The 22,136-nt window shown below is 46.4% G+C and overlaps 1 protein-coding gene across 1 annotated transcript in view; it reads left to right on the top strand.

Moving 5' to 3' along the window:
• Positions 1–18,475, top strand: part of LOC137425973 (short transient receptor potential channel 4-like) — a 121,717-nt gene extending 103,242 nt beyond the window's left edge. Inside the window, exons 8-12 of the mRNA XM_078775327.1 lie at positions 7,386–7,581; positions 10,909–11,109; positions 11,768–11,809; positions 11,943–12,032; positions 17,708–18,475. Of these exons, the coding sequence (XP_078631453.1) occupies positions 7,386–7,581; positions 10,909–11,109; positions 11,768–11,809; positions 11,943–12,032; positions 17,708–18,475 (1,297 nt within the window). The remainder of the gene's footprint in view (positions 1–7,385; positions 7,582–10,908; positions 11,110–11,767; positions 11,810–11,942; positions 12,033–17,707) is intronic.
• The last annotated feature ends 3,661 nt before the right edge of the window (positions 18,476–22,136 follow it).

The raw sequence follows: 22,136 nt of genomic DNA, 5'->3' as shown, positions 1-22,136 counted from the left end.
GGGGAAAGGGGCAGAATGGAGGAGGATAGGGGAAAGGGACAGAATGGAGGAGGATGGGGGAAAGGGACAGAATGGAGGAGGATGGGGGAAATGGGTTGAATGGAGGAGGATGGGGGAAAGGAGCAGAATGGAGGAGGATGGGGGAAAGGAGCAGAATGGAGGAGGATGGGGGAAATGGGTTGAATGGAGGAGGATGGGGGAAAGGAGCAGAATGGAGGAGGATGGGGGAAAGGAGCAGAATGGAGGAGGATGGGGGAAATGGGTTGAATGGAGGAGGATGGGGGAAAGGAGCAGAATGGAGGAGGATGGGGGAAAGGGACAGAATGGAGGAGGATGGGGGAAATGGGTTGAATGGAGGAGGATGGGGGAAAGGAGCAGAATGGAGGAGGATGGGGGAAAGGAGCAGAATGGAGGAGGATGGGGGAAATGGGTTGAATGGAGGAGGATGGGGGAAAGGAGCAGAATGGAGGAGGATAGGGGAAAGGGACAGAATGGAGGAGGATGGGGGAAATGGGTTGAGTGGAGGATGTTGGGGGAAAGGAGCAGAATGGAGGAGGATGGGGGAAAGGAGCAGAATGGAGGAGGATGGGGGAAATGGGCAGAATGGAGGAGGATGGGGGAAAGGGGCAGAATGGAGGAGGAAAGGGGAAAGGGACAGAATGGAGGAGGATGGGGGAAAGGGGCAGAATGGATGAGGATGGGGGTAATGGGTTGAATGGAGGAGGATGGGGGAAAGGAGCAGAATGGAGGAGGATGGGGGAAATGGGCAGAATGGAGGAGGATGGGGGAAATGGGCAGAATGGAGGAAGATGGCGGAAATGGGTTGAATGGACGAGGATGGGGGAAAGGGGCAGAATGGATGAGGATGGGGGAAATGGGCAGAATGGAGGAGGATAGGGGAAAGTGGCAGAATGGAGGAGGATAGGGGAAAGGGACAGAATGGAGGAGGATGGGGGAAAGGGGCAGAATGGAGGAGGATGGGGCAAAGGGGCAGAATGGAGGAGGATGGGGGAAAGGGGCAGAATGGAGGAGGATGGGGCAAAGGGGCAGAATGGATGAGGATGGGGGAAATGGGTTGAATGGAGGAGGATGGGGGAAAGGAGCAGAATGGAGGAGGATGGGGGAAATGGGCAGAATGGAGGAGGATGGGGGAAATGGGCAGAATGGAGGAAGATGGCGGAAATGGGTTGAATGGACGAGGATGGGGGAAAGGGGCAGAATGGATGAGGATGGGGGAAATGGGTTGAATGGAGGAGGATGCGGGAAAGGGGCAGAATGGATGAGGATGGGGGAAATGGGTTGAATGGAGGAGGATGGGGGAAAGGGGCAGAATGGAGGAGGATGGGGGAAATGGGCAGAATGGAGGAGGATGGGGAAATTGGTTGAATGGACGAGGATGGGGGAAAGGGGCAGAATGGAGGAGGATGGGGGAAATGGGCAGAATGGAGGAGGATGGGGGAAATGGGTTGAATGGACGAGGATAGGGGAAAGGGGCAGAATGGAGGAGGATGGGGGAAATGGGCAGAATGGAGGAGGATGGGGGAAATGGGCAGAATGGAGGAGGATGGGGGAAATGGGTTGAATGGATGAGGATGGGGGAAATGGGCAGAATGGAGGAGGATGGGGGAAATGGGCAGAATGGAGGAGGATGGGGCAAAGGGGCAGAATGGAGGAGGATAGGGGAAAGGGACAGAATGGAGGAGGATGGGGCAAAGGGGCAGAATGGAGGAGGATAGGGGAAAGGGACAGAATGTAGGAGGATGGGGGAAAGGGGCAGAATGGATGAGGATGGGGGAAATGGGTTGAATGGAGGAGGATGGGGGAAAGGAGCAGAATGGAGGAGAATGGGGGAAATGGGCAGAATGGAGGAGGATGGGGCAAAGGGGCAGAATGGAGGAGGATAGGGGAAAGGGACAGAATGGAGGAGGATGGGGGAAAGGGACAGAATGGAGGAGGATGGGGGAAATGGGTTGAATGGAGGAGGATGGGGGAAAGGAGCAGAATGGAGGAGGATGGGGGAAAGGAGCAGAATGGAGGAGGATGGGGGAAATGGGTTGAATGGAGGAGGATGGGGGAAAGGAGCAGAATGGAGGAGGATGGGGGAAAGGAGCAGAATGGAGGAGGATGGGGGAAATGGGTTGAATGGAGGAGGATGGGGGAAAGGAGCAGAATGGAGGAGGATGGGGGAAAGGGACAGAATGGAGGAGGATGGGGGAAATGGGTTGAATGGAGGAGGATGGGGGAAAGGAGCAGAATGGAGGAGGATGGGGGAAAGGAGCAGAATGGAGGAGGATGGGGGAAATGGGTTGAATGGAGGAGGATGGGGGAAAGGAGCAGAATGGAGGAGGATAGGGGAAAGGGACAGAATGGAGGAGGATGGGGGAAATGGGTTGAGTGGAGGAGGTTGGGGGAAAGGAGCAGAATGGAGGAGGATGGGGGAAAGGAGCAGAATGGAGGAGGATGGGGGAAATGGGCAGAATGGAGGAGGATGGGGGAAAGGGGCAGAATGGAGGAGGATAGGGGAAAGGGACAGAATGGAGGAGGATGGGGGAAAGGGGCAGAATGGATGAGGATGGGGGTAATGGGTTGAATGGAGGAGGATGGGGGAAAGGAGCAGAATGGAGGAGGATGGGGGAAATGGGCAGAATGGAGGAGGATGGGGGAAATGGGCAGAATGGAGGAAGATGGCGGAAATGGGTTGAATGGACGAGGATGGGGGAAAGGGGCAGAATGGATGAGGATGGGGGAAATGGGCAGAATGGAGGAGGATAGGGGAAAGTGGCAGAATGGAGGAGGATAGGGGAAAGGGACAGAATGGAGGAGGATGGGGGAAAGGGGCAGAATGGAGGAGGATGGGGCAAAGGGGCAGAATGGAGGAGGATGGGGGAAAGGGGCAGAATGGAGGAGGATGGGGCAAAGGGGCAGAATGGATGAGGATGGGGGAAATGGGTTGAATGGAGGAGGATGGGGGAAAGGAGCAGAATGGAGGAGGATGGGGGAAATGGGCAGAATGGAGGAGGATGGGGGAAATGGGCAGAATGGAGGAAGATGGCGGAAATGGGTTGAATGGACGAGGATGGGGGAAAGGGGCAGAATGGATGAGGATGGGGGAAATGGGTTGAATGGAGGAGGATGCGGGAAAGGGGCAGAATGGATGAGGATGGGGGAAATGGGTTGAATGGAGGAGGATGGGGGAAAGGGGCAGAATGGAGGAGGATGGGGGAAATGGGCAGAATGGAGGAGGATGGGGAAATTGGTTGAATGGACGAGGATGGGGGAAAGGGGCAGAATGGAGGAGGATGGGGGAAATGGGCAGAATGGAGGAGGATGGGGGAAATGGGTTGAATGGACGAGGATAGGGGAAAGGGGCAGAATGGAGGAGGATGGGGGAAATGGGCAGAATGGAGGAGGATGGGGGAAATGGGCAGAATGGAGGAGGATGGGGGAAATGGGTTGAATGGATGAGGATGGGGGAAATGGGCAGAATGGAGGAGGATGGGGGAAATGGGCAGAATGGAGGAGGATGGGGCAAAGGGGCAGAATGGAGGAGGATAGGGGAAAGGGACAGAATGGAGGAGGATGGGGCAAAGGGGCAGAATGGAGGAGGATAGGGGAAAGGGACAGAATGTAGGAGGATGGGGGAAAGGGGCAGAATGGATGAGGATGGGGGAAATGGGTTGAATGGAGGAGGATGGGGGAAAGGAGCAGAATGGAGGAGAATGGGGGAAATGGGCAGAATGGAGGAGGATGGGGGAAATGGGCAGAATGGAGGAGGATGGCAGAGGATGGCAGAAATGGGTTGAATGGACGAGGATGGGGGAAAGGGGCAGAATGGATGAGGATGGGGGAAATGGGTTGAATGGAGGAGGATGGGGGAAAGGGACAGAATGGAGGAGGATGGGGGAAATGGGTTGAATGGAGGAGGATGGGGGAAAGGAGCAGAATGGAGGAGGATGGGGGAAAGGAGCAGAATGGAGGAGGATGGGGGAAATGGGTTGAATGGAGGAGGATGGGGGAAAGGAGCAGAATGGAGGAGGATAGGGGAAAGGGACAGAATGGAGGAGGATGGGGGAAATGGGTTGAATGGAGGAGGTTGGGGGAAAGGAGCAGAATGGAGAAGGATGGGGGAAAGGAGCAGAATGGAGGAGGATGGGGGAAATGGGCAGAATGGAGGAGGATGGGGGAAAGGGGCAGAATGGAGGAGGATAGGGGAAAGGAACAGAATGGAGGAGGATGGGGGAAAGGGGCAGAATGGATGAGGATGGGGGTAATGGGTTGAATGGAGGAGGATGGGGGAAAGGAGCAGAATGGAGGAGGATGGGGGAAATGGGCAGAATGGAGGAGGATGGGGGAAATGGGCAGAATGGAGGAAGATGGCGGAAATGGGTTGAATGGACGAGGATGGGGGAAAGGGGCAGAATGGATGAGGATGGGGGAAATGGGCAGAATGGAGGAGGATAGGGGAAAGTGGCAGAATGGAGGAGGATAGGGGAAAGGGACAGAATGGAGGAGGATGGGGCAAAGGGGCAGAATGGAGGAGGATGGGGGAAAGGGGCAGAATGGAGGAGGATGGGGCAAAGGGGCAGAATGGATGAGGATGGGGGAAATGGGTTGAATGGAGGAGGATGGGGGAAAGGAGCAGAATGGAGGAGAATGGGGGAAATGGGCAGAATGGAGGAGGATGGGGGAAATGGGCAGAATGGAGGAAGATGGCGGAAATGGGTTGAATGGACGAGGATGGGGGAAAGGGGCAGAATGGATGAGGATGGGGGAAATGGGTTGAATGGAGGAGGATGCGGGAAAGGGGCAGAATGGATGAGGATGGGGGAAATGGGTTGAATGGAGGAGGATGGGGGAAAGGGGCAGAATGGAGGAGGATGGGGGAAATGGGCAGAATGGAGGAGGATGGGGAAATTGGTTGAATGGACGAGGATGGGGGAAAGGGGCAGAATGGAGGAGGATGGGGGAAATGGGCAGAATGGAGGAGGATGGGGGAAAGGGGCAGAATGGAGGAGGATGGGGGAAATGGGCAGAATGGAGGAGGATGGGGGAAATGGGCAGAATGGAGGAGGATGGGGGAAATGGGTTGAATGGATGAGGATGGGGGAAATGGGCAGAATGGAGGAGGATGGGGGAAATGGGCAGAATGGAGGAGGATGGGGCAAAGGGGCAGAATGGAGGAGGATAGGGGAAAGGGACAGAATGGAGGAGGATGGGGCAAAGGGGCAGAATGGAGGAGGATAGGGGAAAGGGACAGAATGTAGGAGGATGGGGGAAAGGGGCAGAATGGATGAGGATGGGGGAAATGGGTTGAATGGAGGAGGATGGGGGAAAGGAGCAGAATGGAGGAGAATGGGGGAAATGGGCAGAATGGAGGAGGATGGGGGAAATGGGCAGAATGGAGGAGGATGGCAGAGGATGGCAGAAATGGGTTGAATGGACGAGGATGGGGGAAAGGGGCAGAATGGATGAGGATGGGGGAAATGGGTTGAATGGAGGAGGATGGGGGAAAGGGGCAGAATGGAGGAGGAAGGGGGAAATGGGCAGAATGGAGGAGGATGGGGGGAAATGGGCAGAATGGAGGAGTATAGGGGAAAGGGACAGAATGGAGGAGGATGGGGCAAAGGGGCAGAATGGAGGAGGTTGGGGGAAATGGGTTGAATGGAGGAGGATGGGGGAAAGGGGCAGAATGGAGGAGGATGGGCGAAATGGGCAGAATGGAGGAGGATGGGGGAAATGGGAAGAATGGAGGAGGATGGGGGAAAGGGGCAGAATGGAGGAGGGTGGGGAAATGGTCAGAATGGAGGAGGATGGGGGAAATGGTCAGAATGGAGGAGGATGGGGGAAATGGTCAGAATGGAGGAGGGTGGTGGAAAGGGGCAGAATGGAGGAAGATGGGGGAAATGGTCAGAATGGAGGAGGATGGTGGAAAGGGGCAGAATGGAGGAGGATGGGGGAAATGGGAAGAATGAGAGGGGCATGGGCATTGAGGGGCAAAGGGAGAGGAGAATGGGTTGGAGAAGGGCATATAGTAGGATGATGGGGGGGAAAAGGGGCAGAATGGTAGGCGATGGGGGGGGGGGGAGGGAGTGAAGGGGCATAATGAGAGGAGCATGAGGGTTCAGAGGAATAATGCATAATAGAAGCATGGGGCAGAGGGGGAAAAGGAGAGGAGAATTGGAGGAGAAGGGCATATGATAGGAGAATGGGGGAAAATGGGGCACAATGATAAGATGTTGGGGGGAGAAGGCAATATGATAATAATTAGGGTGAGAATCTTGTCTGGAGAGTTAATTTTATTTCAGGTTCTGCAAAGTCTATTTATTTGCTAATCCCTTATGTACCACATTTATTGTTATGCGCGCGTATGAGATTGCTAAGTCTGCATAGGCCTACAGTATATGTCAAAAATGTTGTTCAACTAAATATACATTTACAAAAATAAAAATTTTAAAACAATTGGCCTAGCATAGTTTGCCTCGCGTTAGTTTGCTTTATTCATCACCCCCCCTCCCCAAACCCCACGTTTAATTGTTTACTTCACCTCTCTTAATTCCTTCTCTGGATTGCAGAATTTTACTCAAAAAACAAGGTAGATTTTCTTGAAGTTTGACCGATCCATTATGTCTGCCTGACAATAATTCCTTGTCAAGTCATTTAGTTCGCCTTGTCGCAGCAAGAAATGTTTTGGACACACACACACACACACACACACACACACACACACACACACACACACACACACACACACACACACACACACACACACACACACACAGAGTATTTTGAGAAAGTAAAAGACATTACATCCAGATTTTGTTTACTAATTCGGTTTTATTTGTTCCATTTCCGTGTCCATCAACTATTTTGTTACAACTAGCATTTTGGCCACTATTTGGTCATTTGATTTACAGTCACGTGACCGATTGAAGTGGAGTGCTTGATCACCTCTTTTCTTTTGCACTTGGGTTTATCGGGAACAATTCCTTCCTTTTTAATGACCCGTATCCACTTTTGCTCTCGTCAGCGTGAACACAACTGCAGTGACATGGTATTTATTTATTTATTTTCCTTTTCCCATTTTTTTTAATATACCGTCGCAAACCCCATATTCGATGCTTGTAACAATATCCGAAGACTAAACCGTCCTTCCCCTCTGCTTGTGCTTGTTCTTTAATTAACTTATTCATTTCCCTTTCGAATGTACTGATTCACCTTTACTTGCGCACGCATAGCTGCTGAAATGATAACAATAACAGCTACTCATCTTGTTGAAAAACAAAATCTTGCCCCGACACCTGTTTGCACTGCTTTTGCATTACCTTTATTGCTGGTGACGTCATAGTCCAAACATGTGGATGATTTTGAGCGACGTTTCCTTGCAGGCTTTTTGAGACTCTGCAGTCTCTTTTCTGGGCCATTTTTGGTCTCATAAGTCTCCATGTGACCAACGTGCGAGCTCGTCATGAGTTCACAGAGTTTGTCGGAGCCACCATGTTTGGTACTTACAATATCATCTCTCTGGTCGTGCTTCTCAATATGCTCATCGCCATGATGAACAACTCGTACCAGCTCATTGCCGTGAGTGTTCGCCTCACAAACCACCAACATGACATTCGAAATACGTGGAAAGAAAATGCGTTCAATCTGCGCAAAAATGTTTAGGCATTGCCCGCAATTAATGTATGTCGAACACATTGTATGAAAGGTTAGCATGCGCAGCCATTAGCCAATTAAAATGCAGCAGCAACCCCAGATGCCCCCTCTATTGGGGCTCTCTTGGACACGGCAGCGATATTAAATTGCACGCCGGTCGGTGTACGTTGCCATGCGATTTTATTTATTTACTTATTTTCATTTATTTTGTCCACAAAGCTAACCTTCAACACTATTAGATCTCATTTCCTCATTGAGTTTCTTCCTTCCACCTGTTTATTACCTCTGCCACCAAAGATGGATGGAGGTTATATTTTCACCCCTGTCTGTCTGTTTGTTTGTTTGTCTGTGAGCAGGATATCTCAAAAAGTTAGGGACGGATTCGGACGAAATTTGGTGCACAGGTTGGTTGTGTGACAAGGATAAAATGGTTATATTTTGGTAAAGATACTGATCTGGATCTGGATCTAAGGATTTTTAAGTGATTCTTCCCCATTGAGAGATAGGGCTAAAACCGATATATAGCACGATATCTCAAAAGGTTATGGACGGATTCGGCCGACATTTGATGGAGAGATTGTATGTGTGACGAGGATTAAATTCTTAGATTTTGGTGAAGATCCAAAGCCGGATCCAATTCTGAGAATTTTATAAGTGATTCTTCACCATTGAGAGATAGGGCTAAAATCTATGTATAGCACGATATCTCAAAAAGTTGTGGACGGATTCGGACGAAATTTGGTGAAAATGTTGTGTGTGTGAAAAGGTTGAATTGATTGGACTTTGGTGAAGATCCGAATCCGCATCTGGATACGAGAATTTTTTTTTTTTAATGTAATTTTTCACCATTGAGTAATAGGGCCAAAAAACGATATATAGCATGATATTGTTACGTTTGTGGGGGTAGAGGGTGAATTACCATAGTGGAGATAGAACTGCATCGGGTGGCATGGACCACGTGCGAGTAGGAAGCCAATCTCCTGGATGTATTTAAGTCGGAAAACTGTGAGCTTAAGATTGTTTATGTCTTCACACGGGAAGTGGAGCTTGTGTTATCTAGATAGGGGTAAAGATTAGTTTTCCCAGTATGTGATTGCCTCCTGTGATTTTTTCCATATATTTTTTACAATTATAACAAGCCAGCCATAAAAACGCACGTCTTTAACCAACAACAGCAACAATTGTCCCCTGCAAGCCCGAACATTCTCGATAGGTGAGTAAGCTACGCCTTAATGACGCTTAAACCAAGCAAAGCCAGCAGGCCATGCTCCAAAGTTCGTCATTGGTCGTGGAGATGGGGTAACCCAATAGCGCTCGGCCGTTGGTCAGCGTGACGTCAGGGTGACATCAGAGTGGGAAGGTTCGAGAGCTAGGATGAAGAATAATCCCTCAGACAGTCTCCCTCTCGTTCTGGCTTTGGTCTGAGGCGGTCACGCTTGTCTCGGGTGCGCTTGTGAAGAGAGCTTTTCGGAGCTTTGGAACTTTTGTGAAGTTGAAGGAGGGGGTGTTGTTGACTGTGGTGCTTTTCGGCGGAGGAGAGAGCCGCGTCTCGCTTGGTGGTGGAAGCGAGGAAGGGCCGGTTGGCTGCTTGCTCACGCCTGGCCGTTTTTGGCACCATTTGTTGGAGCGTTTCCTGCGCGGGTGGCTGCACGGACTTCCAACAACCACCAGGCTCCTGGAGGCCATTTGAGATGCAACGCTGAGTGCCGGCCGGCTTAAAAACACTTACTTTATTTTATCTTTCCCCTTGTTCGTCTCTGTGTCGGAGAAGAGGATCCTCAAGTAGGATTTAATTTTACCTCAACATTCATTTTATTGCCGTGCTTTATTTCATTAAATCATTATTGTGTCATTTCATTAGTCGTTTCTGTGTTTTGTGGGTTTTGTATAAAACCCCGTGAACACCGTGCAGGTAAGCACCTTGCTGCCTTCCGTCCCGCGAGTGCCAAAAAGTACCGCCATTATTCGGAGTTTGCCTCGGAATTAAAGACCGTCCGGCTATTCATCCAAGGCTGGTGTTCGTCGGCCGCGGACTTGACAATATTTCAAAAAGTTATGGACGAGTTATGACAAAACTAGTTGGATGAGTTTGGTAGGTGACATGAACCAGCTGATTAGATTTTGGTTCAGGTCAAAATCCAGATCCGGCCTATCAGTGAGATAGAAAGCGTGAACTGTTCAGCCTGGCGGAGGTATGTGCTCTACCGAGTGCCCTTAAAGTTTACTATGAATTAGTAGTTCTGTCAGCATTCAGACTAAAACCTATATGCTCATTAATGATACTATATTGTACGCTGTGCGACATTCCTCTTGTATCTTCAGAATGTTGCTTCTGTAATGCAACACAGTACAAGCAAGCAGCAATAAGAAATTGTCTTACTTTCTAATTTCTTCATCACAATATTTGTGTTGTAATTCAATTCATCCACTAAAATTTCTAACACTGAAATTAGAGTGAACTGTTAACACTAAGTGGCAATCTATATATTCCGTAAGCACTGAGAAGGGTGAGTTACGTGACCAAATTAAGCAGAGTGCTTCATCACTTTTCCTTTTGCACATGGATTTATCGAGAGCAAAAAAGTTGTCAAATTTAGAAGTGTAGTTAAGAAAAGAATGATAAGAGAAGAAGATAACCCAGTGGATGGAGGATAGGAGAGGGAGTCAAAAAGTGAAAGGGACTTTGGAGGAGAGCATATTTACGCAAGATATGATGGAGAATGTATGGGGCACATAGGGGATGGCAGGTCAAAAGTTCTGCCATTTTAGCACGAAGTGACCTCCATTCTTCGTTTGATTAATTTTTGTTGTTGTTTTTGTTTTATTCAAAACAACCTTTAAGTCTTCTACAATTTCTTCATGGTTGCAAATTAAGTACAACATAGCTCATTGCTTCATTGAAATGTGCAAGTTCCTTAGTTGGGATCCTGGCATGTTTCTGTAACGTTCTTAATCTTTTTTATGTTTCTGTAACATTGTTAATCTTTTTAATGTTTCTGTAACATTGTTAATCTTTTTACAAGCTAATTCTGTTTAAACAGGTTAATGATGAAATATTGCGTAAGGGTTTGTAAGGGCTCCAGAAGACACCGGCCTCCAAATTATGAATCGCAGAATGGGAACATTGATACTATTCAATCCTTCATTGATAGAAAATAATTCTCTCAGTGGAAGAACAAAAAACAACTACATACAATTGGCAAAGCTTTAAAAATACATTGACAGCTACTTGTGATGTTTTGTTTTGAGCAGGACCATGCAGACATCGAATGGAAGTTTGCCAGAACCAAGCTTTGGATGAGCTACTTTGAAGAGGGTGCCACCCTTCCACCACCTTTTAACATCATACCAAGTCCAAAGTCAGCCTGGTACCTGCTGTGTTACCTTCGCGACAACTTACTCTGTCGTAGGCGGGATGACCACAAGAAACGGCACACCTTTGGCACATTAGGGGTATGTCGGCTATGAAAGAGAGAAGGATAAGTTAAAAAGGGAAGTAGAAATGTATCATAATTTCAATGGACTAAGAATCAATTGTGCATCACCAATAACTAAGTTTTACACAACTATTGGGGATGCCTCTTTATGGTGGTTGTACCCCCCACCCCACCCCCACCCCCCAAGCAAGTTAGGGGCCAAACCTTCTCCATTCTTCCCTGTTGCCCAGATTTGTCATGGTAGCGGGGTCATGGTCAGAGTGCCGATTAGTCCCCAAATGTACTGGCCCTTTCCTTCTTGTCTCTCTTTCTTTCTTGCTCCTCCCCCCCACACCCCCTCCCTTCTCTCTCTCTCTCTCTCTCTCTCTCTATCTCTCTCTCTCTCTCTCTCTCTCTCCCTCTGGCAACTCTGTCATGGCCCTGGATTCATGAAGGCGGGGGTACACCATCCTCGATGTGGGGGATCTCTGGATCGCTCCTGTGAGATTGATCGGCTGTCTCTATCCCGTGGGCTTGTTCCAGAGAACTGCCCAGGGCTAAACAACAACAACAACTCAGTTTGACACAGTGATGTTAATGGAAAGAACAGGGTAAAATAAAAAAGAGAAGAGGAAATAGCTGGCCAGGAGCAACTTCTAACAGTAATAACACAGATGCATTTTCCTATCCTCCAGAAACGAACCACAGACAATTTACGGAGAACTCATGAATATCAGGTAAAATTTAGCCATTGTGTTGACTTGAGCATTACCTATCAGGATAATAACATATGTACAAGGCAAAATGAAAAAAAAAAAGCATTGGAACCTCTTTCTTTCTAAAAGTTGATGTTCATTGTCACGTCAACAGGAGGTAATCCGGAATTTGGTGAAGCGCTATGTGTCTGCTATGGTGCGTGGTGAAAGAAGCAAGAATATTGTGGCTGGCGAAAGCTTCAAGGCAAGTTGAGCGATGAGCAAAGCCTCTGTATTAATATAGAATTAAAAAAAAAGAAAAGATTTTTCATCAATTCATTGACCTTCTAAAGCCATGCATCTATGCCACCCAATACAACAACAACAGGCATTTTAAGGCCATTTTCCCTGCAAGAGCGGGGGTTAGCCTTGCGGTCCCCATGACAATCTTCTCCATTTTGCCCTATTTTCTGCATCTCCCCTTGTTAACTCCCTTGCCCGCATTTCTTCTTCGACCATCCTTAGCCAAGTCTTTCTCGGTCTTCCCCGTCCTCTACTTCCTTCTCCATTCATTTCCATCACTCTTCTCAATCAGTCACTTTCATCCTTCCTCAACACATGACCATCCATCTCAAACTGTTTCTCTTCACAGCATCCATCACAGGCTCTATTCCCACCATCTTTCGCAATTCATCATTTGTCTTCCTCTCTCCCAGCGATACTCCACACATCCACTGAACCATTCGCATTTCCACCCTTTCCAGCCTTCGTTGCTGCTCTACGTTCATTACCCATGTCTCGCTCCCATAAATCAGAACACTTCTCACACATGCAGCATACACCTTTCCCTTCAGCTTCAACGACACTCCCCTCCTCGTCAGCACGCCACTCAGTTCCCGAAACTTCTTCCATGCACATCTCACTCAAGCAACCGTTGCCGAGTCTGATCCACCTTCTCCATTCAGCATGTCTCCAAAGTAACAAAATGTTTTCACACCTTCCAGCTTCACGCCGTCTCCAAGATCCAACTCAACATTTCCTCCATCTGCAGCTCCCTCTGTGCACACCTAACACTTGAATGTAGCTGCCACACTGGTTAATGACCCTCTCAAACCACTACATTTTTGATGAACCCACTCAGCACACATTGTACATTGAATGGAATTCACTCCGACACCCTTCCTGCACACAGCACACGGCCACTTCCCAGTTCTTTCCACCTCACCACATGCTTTACCACTTGCCATCACCTTCGTTTTTCCGATATTCACCTTCAGACCTTTTGTCTCCATACATTCCTTCCACTTGTTTATCTTCTCTTTCAGTCCACCCATACTTTCTGCAATCAACACGAGATCATCTGCATACAACAACTCCCATGGCAAACCCCCCTTTACGTTCCAAGCAAGCACCTCCATCAAAGCTACAAACACTAGTGGACTTAGTACCGACCCCTGATGCACTCCCACCTTCACCTCAAACTCACCACTGTTCCCGTCCTTCATCCTTACAGCTGTGCGCGCTCTTTCGTACATTGCCATCACTACTCTGATCAACCATTCCTCCACTCCTAACTTCCTCAATGCCCATGTCACTACTTCACGTGGAACCCTATCGAATGCTTTCTCCAAATCAACAAACCCAAGAAACAACTTCTTCCTCTTCTCCATGTACTTCTCCTGCAACTGCCTCACAATAAAAAGCACGTCTGTTGTTCCTCTTCCTGGCATAAATCCAAACTGCATTTCGTCAATCTTCACTTTCTTCCTTATCCTCCTCTCCAACACCCTTTCCAATACCTTCATTCCATGCTCCAATAACTTTATCGCTCGATACGATCCACAGTCCAGATGGTCACCTTTCCCCTTGTATAGAGGGACGAGGGCACTCAGTTCCCAATCCACTGGAATGCGGCTTTCTTTCACCACCAGATTGCAGATGTCTGTCATTCTCCTCACACCCCAATTTCCCGCTGCCTTCAACATATCTCCCACAACTCCCCTCGGCCCTCCCGCTTTTCTACTCTTCATTGCTTTTATCGCTTCCTCAACTTCCTTCTCGGTTATCTTCTCTGCCGGTCCTAAAACTGGGTTACTCTCGATGTTGCCATCCCATTCATTCTCTGCATTCAACAGTATTTCCATATATCTATTCCATCTTCCTTTAATTCCATCTGTGTCCACAACGATTTGCCCCACTTCATCCTTCAAGCAACTCACCCCCATCACATCACACCTCTCTTTCGCTGTCTGCTTTGCAATCCTGAATACCGCTCTCTGACCCTCTTCCAAATCCAAGCGTTCTCCGAACATTTTCCTTCATGCCTCCTGCGCCTTTGCTACCTCTTTCTTTGCAGCCTTCTTGGCTGCCGTATAACTTTCATGCTCTGCCTTTTCTGCCCCCATACCCTTCGCCTTCTGCCACTACTTGAACTTCTTCCTCTTCTCGTCAATCTTCTTTCCAACTTCATCATCCCATCTCCATTTTTCCGAGTGCCTCGGTGGTCCTTTTATCCATCCACATACCTCACCAACGGCTCCCAACAGACTATCTTTCATTGACATCCAACCACTTTCAAGCTCAACCACATCATCCTCGACACTACTCAGCCTCTCTTTTAATGCCCCCCTGACTGTCACCTCTTTCATCCTCCACACCTTCATTCTCGGTGGGTACTTCACCCGCCGAGCTCTCCTCGCACCTTTCACCCTTATGTCACAGACAACCAAGTGGTTCTGTAAAACAGCCTCCTCCCCCGGGATCACCTTTATGTCCCGGAGGTGCCCCCTATCTCGCCTACACACCAGCAGGTAGTCAATGGTTGTCGTTGACCCACCTGACGTGTATGTAACAAACTTATTATCCTCTTTCTGGAACTGTGTATTACAAATCAACAAATCAGCTCCATCAGCACACTCCAAAATCGTTGCACCTTCTCCATTCCACACACCATATCCGTAACGCCCATGAACTCCCTCAAAACCGTCCATACTCCTTCCCACATGTCCATTTAGGTCTCCTCCTACCACAACAACTTCCTCATCTTTCATATTTTCCATCAGCTTCTCTATTGCACACCAGAACTTGTCCTTCTCTTCATCGCTCCACCCGACCTGCGGAGCATATCCCAAGATGACGTTCACCAAGATCTTTCCAATCATCATTTTCACCATCATCAACCTTTCACTCACTCGAGTCACACTCAACAAACTGTCTGCAAACTCCTCCTCATTCACGCCTGCACACAACTCAACCATGTCCCAAACCTCAGAAATCGATCTCCACGTCGGGCATCAGACGTTTCGTCATCATAAACGGAGTGATTTCCACCCTTGCTTCAATCGGGTTTCCCACCTTGAGTTTTGGCGAGAGGGGGTGAGGACCCCCACGGGGTACTTTGGGCTGTACCCTGCCAATATGGAGTTGTAATTGTCATGGTTCCCTTTTTGAGGCAATGTTTTTTTATGGCCGGATGCCCTTCCTGATGCCAACCCTTTTAGTCGCCTCTTACAACACGCAGGGATACGGTGTACCTATTCTAAACCGGGGTACACACCGGGACCATGGTGTATATAGGGTGATAACGATGACATAATCGGTGAACTAGTATTCCAGCCATAATTTGTTGAATTAAAATCTTGATCCAAAAATATCATTATCCCTATTCATAGCTCACCTGCAACGTAGTTCAGGGGAGCTTATGGGATGGCGCATCATCCTTCCGTCAGTCCGTCCGTCAGGCCGTAAAAACTTGCAACTTCTTCTCCGAAACTGCTGATGGGATTGTGACCAAACTTGGCTAAAATTATAGTTGGCATGTTGAAACTCAAGCTTCTTCATGGCATTAAAAAAAAAATTGGGGTCTAAGAGGATCTACCGGGGGTCAATGTGGGTCCAGCTTTGACCCACCAAAATACAAAATACGAAACTACACACTATTTAGATGAAACTTGACCACAAAGTTTGTTCGGGGCATTAAAAACAGATCGGGCCCTAAGGGGGAGTACGGCGGAGGGAGGTAGGAGGGGAAAGCGTTCTGCTCCCCCAAATTAGGTATTTGCTTTCTTCTCAGAAACCACACATTCAATTTCGATGAACTTGACCATGACGTTTCGTTCATCATCCGTGACGTACCAACGTTTGTTCATGGCTTTATAAAAATCGGGGTCTTAGGTGGTCTATGAGGGGTTGCCCACTAAAATAGATATTTGCTCTCTTCTCCGAAACTACACGCACAATTTCAATGAGACTTGACCACAACCTTCATCACCCTTGATGTACCAAAGTTTATTCACGGCATTAAACAAATTGGGGTATAAGGGGTTATGCGGTGCGTTTGACCCCCTAAAATAGGTATTTGCTCTCTTCTCCGAAACTAAACACACAATTTTGATGAAACTTGATCACAACCTTCATCACCCGTGATGTACCAATGTTTGTTCACGGTATTAGAAAAATCGGGTTCTGAGGAGGTCTACGAGAGTTCAAAATGGTATCACAGTATCATGGAAAAATTGGTCTAAAATACCGTGATACTGTTTAAAATACCTTCAGCCGGTGTAGTATACTGTTTTATTCTACCAGGTGAGCGCCCAGGGTTATTGCCCCTATTTTTCTAATCTATGACCCAATGTGAGTGAAGAGTTAAATTTATGACATTCATAACCAATGCCAAGAAATTATGTGACATATGGGTATATGGAACGTAATACCAGTGTGCCATAATCATCACGTGTTCAGTTGACGATGCTATTTTTGTTCAGAATGAACATGCCCTAATACCATTACCCCTATGCGCTCTACGAGTGCCATTGTAATTGTTGAGAATTCTATTGATTTGGCAAAGATAGGTATTTTTTATATTTCGGTGCAGCACTTTTTATCCCTCATATTTTGCATGTGATTTAATGTTTTTGGGGTAATGCTTTTGCCCCTTAATATCTGAGTCATCCCAAAGGTTATGTAAATCCTCCCAAGTTGCCACAAATCCCTTTATAGAAAAAAAAAACATGATAATGTTGACAACACAATTTCATACCAGATTATTCAAGACAAGTCGGGTATTTTATTTTATTTGCTTATAGATTATGGGTGGAGCTGCTTACTAGCAGCATTAGTGCCTGCACCAAGTTGCACTGAGAGCTTGGTGGTGGGCATTCTCTTTAAACCACTGTACACCTGTGGGGATTGTTCATGTATGGTGGTAGTTGGTAGGGCATTCTAGGATTTCGATCTAGCTATGACTGAGTGATAATATGCATCAAAGTCAGGATGTTGTGCGAGTTGAAGTGGAACTTTAAGATGGTGTTTTTATCGGTACATCATCAATATTGTGGTTCCTAATGGTACAGGTCTTATGGGACTGGGAGAGGTTTGGAAGCAAGGTAGTTGAATTGCTGCAGTGCATTCTGTACATAGAACACACTGGTGAGATGGGGGATAGTTGTTAATCATCTGAGATGGTGGTCAGCTCATCAGGTGATGAATTCTGTCCTGGATGGAGTCGAGCTTTCGAAGAGTTGTTTTAGATGCCTCCTTCCAAGAAAGCAGTTTGAGTATTTTATTTTATTTTACTTGCTCATAGGTTGTGGCCTGTGGTCTGTATTCCAACTCTTGAGTAGTATTCCAGCATTTACAGTGACTATTACAACTCGAGAGCTGAACTATCCCTTACCCTAATGGTTCGGTTATGTAATATATGGATATCTCCAATGTTGTACATACAAACGAGATGATATCCCATGAATATTTTATTGGAGATGGAAGTAAAGTCCTTTAAGCCAAGGAAGAAAAAAATTCATCTTTTTATTTGTATTAAATATTTGTGGATTCATATAAATTGAATTATGGCATCTTGCCAACTTCCCTCTATTTGTTATTTTATATCGTAATATCCTGTGAGATGATATAACCACATTTAATAAAACTATTTTATAACAGGAACTGAAACAAGACATCTCCAGCTTCCACTCAGAGATCCGAGAGCTTGTACAGGAGTCAAGACAACTTTCCAGCAATCAACCGGGCTCCTCTCCGCCGGCTCCTGAACCCCCAAACAACAGTCCTACTCACAACAGCAGTCGTGATGAATGTGGTGTTGGTAGAAATGATAATGACATCACTCCCAGCACCACATTCACAGTCTCCCCAAGACCAGTGCTCATTCCTGCAGGGCAGGAGTCACCATGCAGCCATTGTGGGAATGGTGCCCTACTTCCAGTTCTTGAGACAAGCCATATTGGTGGTGGTGGAACTAGTGTATCACCAGGTGCGAGTCATCTGGCTCTACGTTTGCTTGACAGGTTGGAGCTACAACTTCCACGGCGTGGACAGCACCGGCTATACTCACAACATTACGGCTTGCTTGATCACACACATGGTATCACCGCCAGCCAAGTGCCGTGCAAGACGCATTATCCATTGAATCGGTCTCCTCATGTTGTTTCCCGGCGGCACAGTGATTTTCATGGAGACAAAAGGTCTGAGGCCATTTCTCGATTCTCTGAGCCTCTGCTTCAGCTCCCGGAGTCAGGTACCTGTTCACCTGTCTATGAGCAGGCAACTCTACCTGCCGCACTCAGGAACCAGGATGCTTGTGCCTATGACTTTACAAATGAAGTTTATCAGGAATCTGAGGAAGACATTTCACTTCGGGCACGTGCCCAATGGCTTTGTGACTCTGAGGATTTTGCAACAACCCGGCTATGACCATAATAGTGCCTAAATTTGGGGTGGGGAGGAGAAGGGGTGGGGAAGAAAGAACGACAAAAGTGAGCATGATGGTGAAAGAAGGAATTTGAGATTATTGCAGGGATGCAAAATGTGAGGCAGGTGCTTGATCCTGCATGTTCCTTACAAAATAGGGTTTCTTCACATCAAAACGAATACGCATGAATAAGTTATCACTTCGGCACTGAGGCCACATTGTATTCTTCCTTTGTACAAACATAAATCTGACTTAACAAGTTGGCCACAAGCTCCTGGCACCATATCACTGGGTTGCCATGTATCCAACCTCGAGTGCTCTTGCCGAGTTTTTAAAGGGTTTCAAGTTTGAATTTGGCACCTTATTAGCTTTCATGATAAAGAAAATCTGTCATTTGACACTAGACTGGCAGGCCAGATAACAAAATATTCCAATTTGTCCTTTCAATTTATGGCATTTGCAAATTATGTTCCAGAAAATGGACACTAGCACTTCTATTATGTCCTATCAGTACAGATAATAAATATATTTTGGAAAACACTTTTGGAATGAGAGATATTGTTTGTAGTACAGTCAGCATACGATGCACTGTGTAAACTGCACGTCCTGATTGTATCTTTATAACATTGCACTGTGTCCAGCATGGTTTATGCAACCCTAATGAATGCTGCTTCCGTACAGCATAGTATGTATTGACTATTGAGCTTTTGCCGACCCTGTGGAAACCAATGCTATAAATTCGGCGATGAATCTATCAAAATGCCCGCACGTTCAAAAACTCAGCAAGAAAAACCTTTCATCCTTTGGAAGAGACACAGACTAGCACCTCGATTGTAAATGCATTAGAAATATCAAGTAGCTATCTGAAATCTGTAGCACGTAATCTGCTTTTTACAAGGACTTGTGTATCTAATGTAATCTCTTCAACAGTTGTTATGCTCAAAATACCAGTTGTTCTTGTTTAGAGTAGAACATTTTGGAGTATTGCATTACCTCATGGATGCATCTACCTTGTGATATCGCAGTTGCAGGATGCTCAAATGGAGCTCTGTAGTGACTGGACTATCGCCTTTACTTTAACACCCCCTGCCCCCTCCCACTCCTCCATTTTTACTCAAACCAATCTTTCCCACCCCTCCACCTCCCCCCCCCCCCCAGCTTCCTCCTCCACCCCCTGACCCCCTCCTCCCCCTCCCAAACCTGCACTCCATGAACCTACACTCCACTACTTACCTTTCTTGCACCCCACCTCCCCTTTTTCTTTACTTACACACACAATCGAGATAATCAGCGGAATTGCTTTAGTTAATTTTATGAAGTTAAATAAACTTGAGGACACCACCTTTGCAGATCGTTCTTTGTTTTTTTGGTTTTTTTTGTAATTATTACACCACGCACGTGAAGCGAAAAGCGGGGTTAAGCAATTGGGCATGTCCGTCTATCTGTCCTGTGTTACACGACCATCTCGAGGCAACGAAGAAAATGTACCAGTTACCAGGAGAGGGTCATGGTAGAAAATAGTTAAGCACACTAATGTACTCCATTTATTGTTTTACCGGTGACACCAACATTCGACAAGAGACAGAAGGATCGTTTAAAAGTAATATTTATTAATCCCTACTGTCTGCCTTTATAACAATAGTGCTGATTAAAAGAAACCCTGCTCCCTAATGACTGCTCTAAGAATCCCCAAATTAATAAAGTACAAACGTTACAGATATCAATGTAGCTACTAATTAACTCGTGACTTCGCGGTGGCAAATTATTTCAGGTAACCAGTTTGTAACATAAACCCCAACAGGTTATAAATGGGTGAAGGGTCAGCTGTAAACATGTTTGAAAGGATCTTGTCCAGTGGCTGCACACAGGATTAATCTGACAGGCCAGTCACATTGCAAAAGTCCTAGAGGGTGAAGCCTTGTATCACCAAAGTATGCAGATGAAGCTGAGTCCATAGATCAAGCTGTGTGAGATGTTGAATTCGGGAGTGCATGCTGTGAAGAATGATGCATACTGGCAGCAGGTGAGGATAAATGGAAGGAACATGCAGGCTACTGTCTAGATGCAGCCAGCGAGGACATACCTGCTTTAAAGTTATCTCTGAAACATAGCAGGGCAACAGTTTTAGCAGTTTTGACAAGTAGACCGACTAGTAGGTTAGAATGACCAGTGTACAGCAGGGTGAAGCTCGTTCTTTAATTAGGAAATGGAGTTACTGAATCATTTAATCCAGGTTCGTATACAGAAGACTCCCGATTCCACCTTTACTGGGTGAACCGCTTTTTAAAATGAATTCTGCCACAAGAAATGCAGTACACAGCAGTTCCTTTTCTCTGTCTGCAATCTACATGTTCCTCTCGCCTGTCTTCTGACACAAATTGTTGGTATTTTATATATTTTGCAGAATGTCAGTGTTTCTTATATGTTCTTTGAACCACAGATGTTTTATGGCTGGCAAGTTCATGATGGCAGTCTGGTGCCTCTTATGTGAAGAGCTGTTTATTTTCTTGAGGCGCTGTTGTCTTTCCAAAGTCCATTGCAGCCTTTCGTCTGCCTTGATCTTCGTTTTATTACCATTCCAAAATTCTTGTCAAAGCCTTACTGCAACCTTGGACTGTCATCGTGACATTAAAACAAGCCAACACTAATTATTTTACTCAGTACAGTTGACTTTCCTCCACATTACGATTAACTTTAACCGCAGCACAATTAATTGTTGTACTGGTCCATAACACTAATCGGTGTATGATTGTCAGTTTATGATCGAAGAACAAGTTATTAAAATGGATTGTTATATTTTGAACACAAATCAGAACATGAACAGGAAGATAAGTTTGTCATTTTACCGTACCTTGGCTCCGAATTCATCCTGACCGCACATGCGTAGAGAGGCGTGAGATCATTTTTAAACGAAGTTGTGTTCAGTATTTATTCAGTAGTTGTAGTTCAGTACAACACCAGTTCAGTTAGTAGTTCAGTAGTTCAGAAGTTGGTTCAGTATTTGGATATGTCCTTCCATCCGTCAAAATGAAGAATAACCTTTCTAACCCATCGTGTTTAATTCTAAAAGTAATTCTCAAGGGTCATTATAATGGATTCTAAAGGGTCATTATAATGGATTCTAAAGGGTCATTATAATGTGTTTCGTTCGTTTCTAGGCTTTGCCTATTTTTTTATTAAAAATGCCAAACTGAACCGCTTTCTTTGGACACTGGTGCGATTTTTCTTTACTCTGTCTGCCTACCTGGCAGTCAAACAAAATTGAAAATCATTCCAAACAGGAAACTTACAGTTTTTAAGGATGTTGTAAATAACACAGACAACAGGCATGAATAACTAATGTAACATGTGAGATAGGGTGGTGTAATAAACACTGGACAAAATGGCGCTAAAATCTGGAATTTATTTATTTATTTATATGCCTTTAAACTTTTATGGGAATTTAATTATATAGTTTAAGACTGTAGAACATAAATCGCCTTCATAATACCTCCAATAACCATGCTATTTATTGATGTATAGCATTAGAGGGCATGCCGTGTGTATCGGAGTGAAGAAGAGGCCGCCATAATGGTACCATGGTGATTGACGCTGCGTTCGATTGTGATGAATAAAGCCCCCATCTCCTAAATTGTGACTCAACGTTGTCTTATTACAGTGTAT

Source organism: Myxine glutinosa, chromosome 4, assembly GCF_964187855.1.
Source record: "Myxine glutinosa chromosome 4, kmMyxGlut1.1, whole genome shotgun sequence".
In the NCBI taxonomy this organism is placed as follows: domain Eukaryota; kingdom Metazoa; phylum Chordata; class Myxini; order Myxiniformes; family Myxinidae; genus Myxine; species Myxine glutinosa.
The sequence above is the reverse complement of the archived record's forward strand: the minus strand, read 5'-3'. Positions and strand labels throughout refer to the sequence as shown.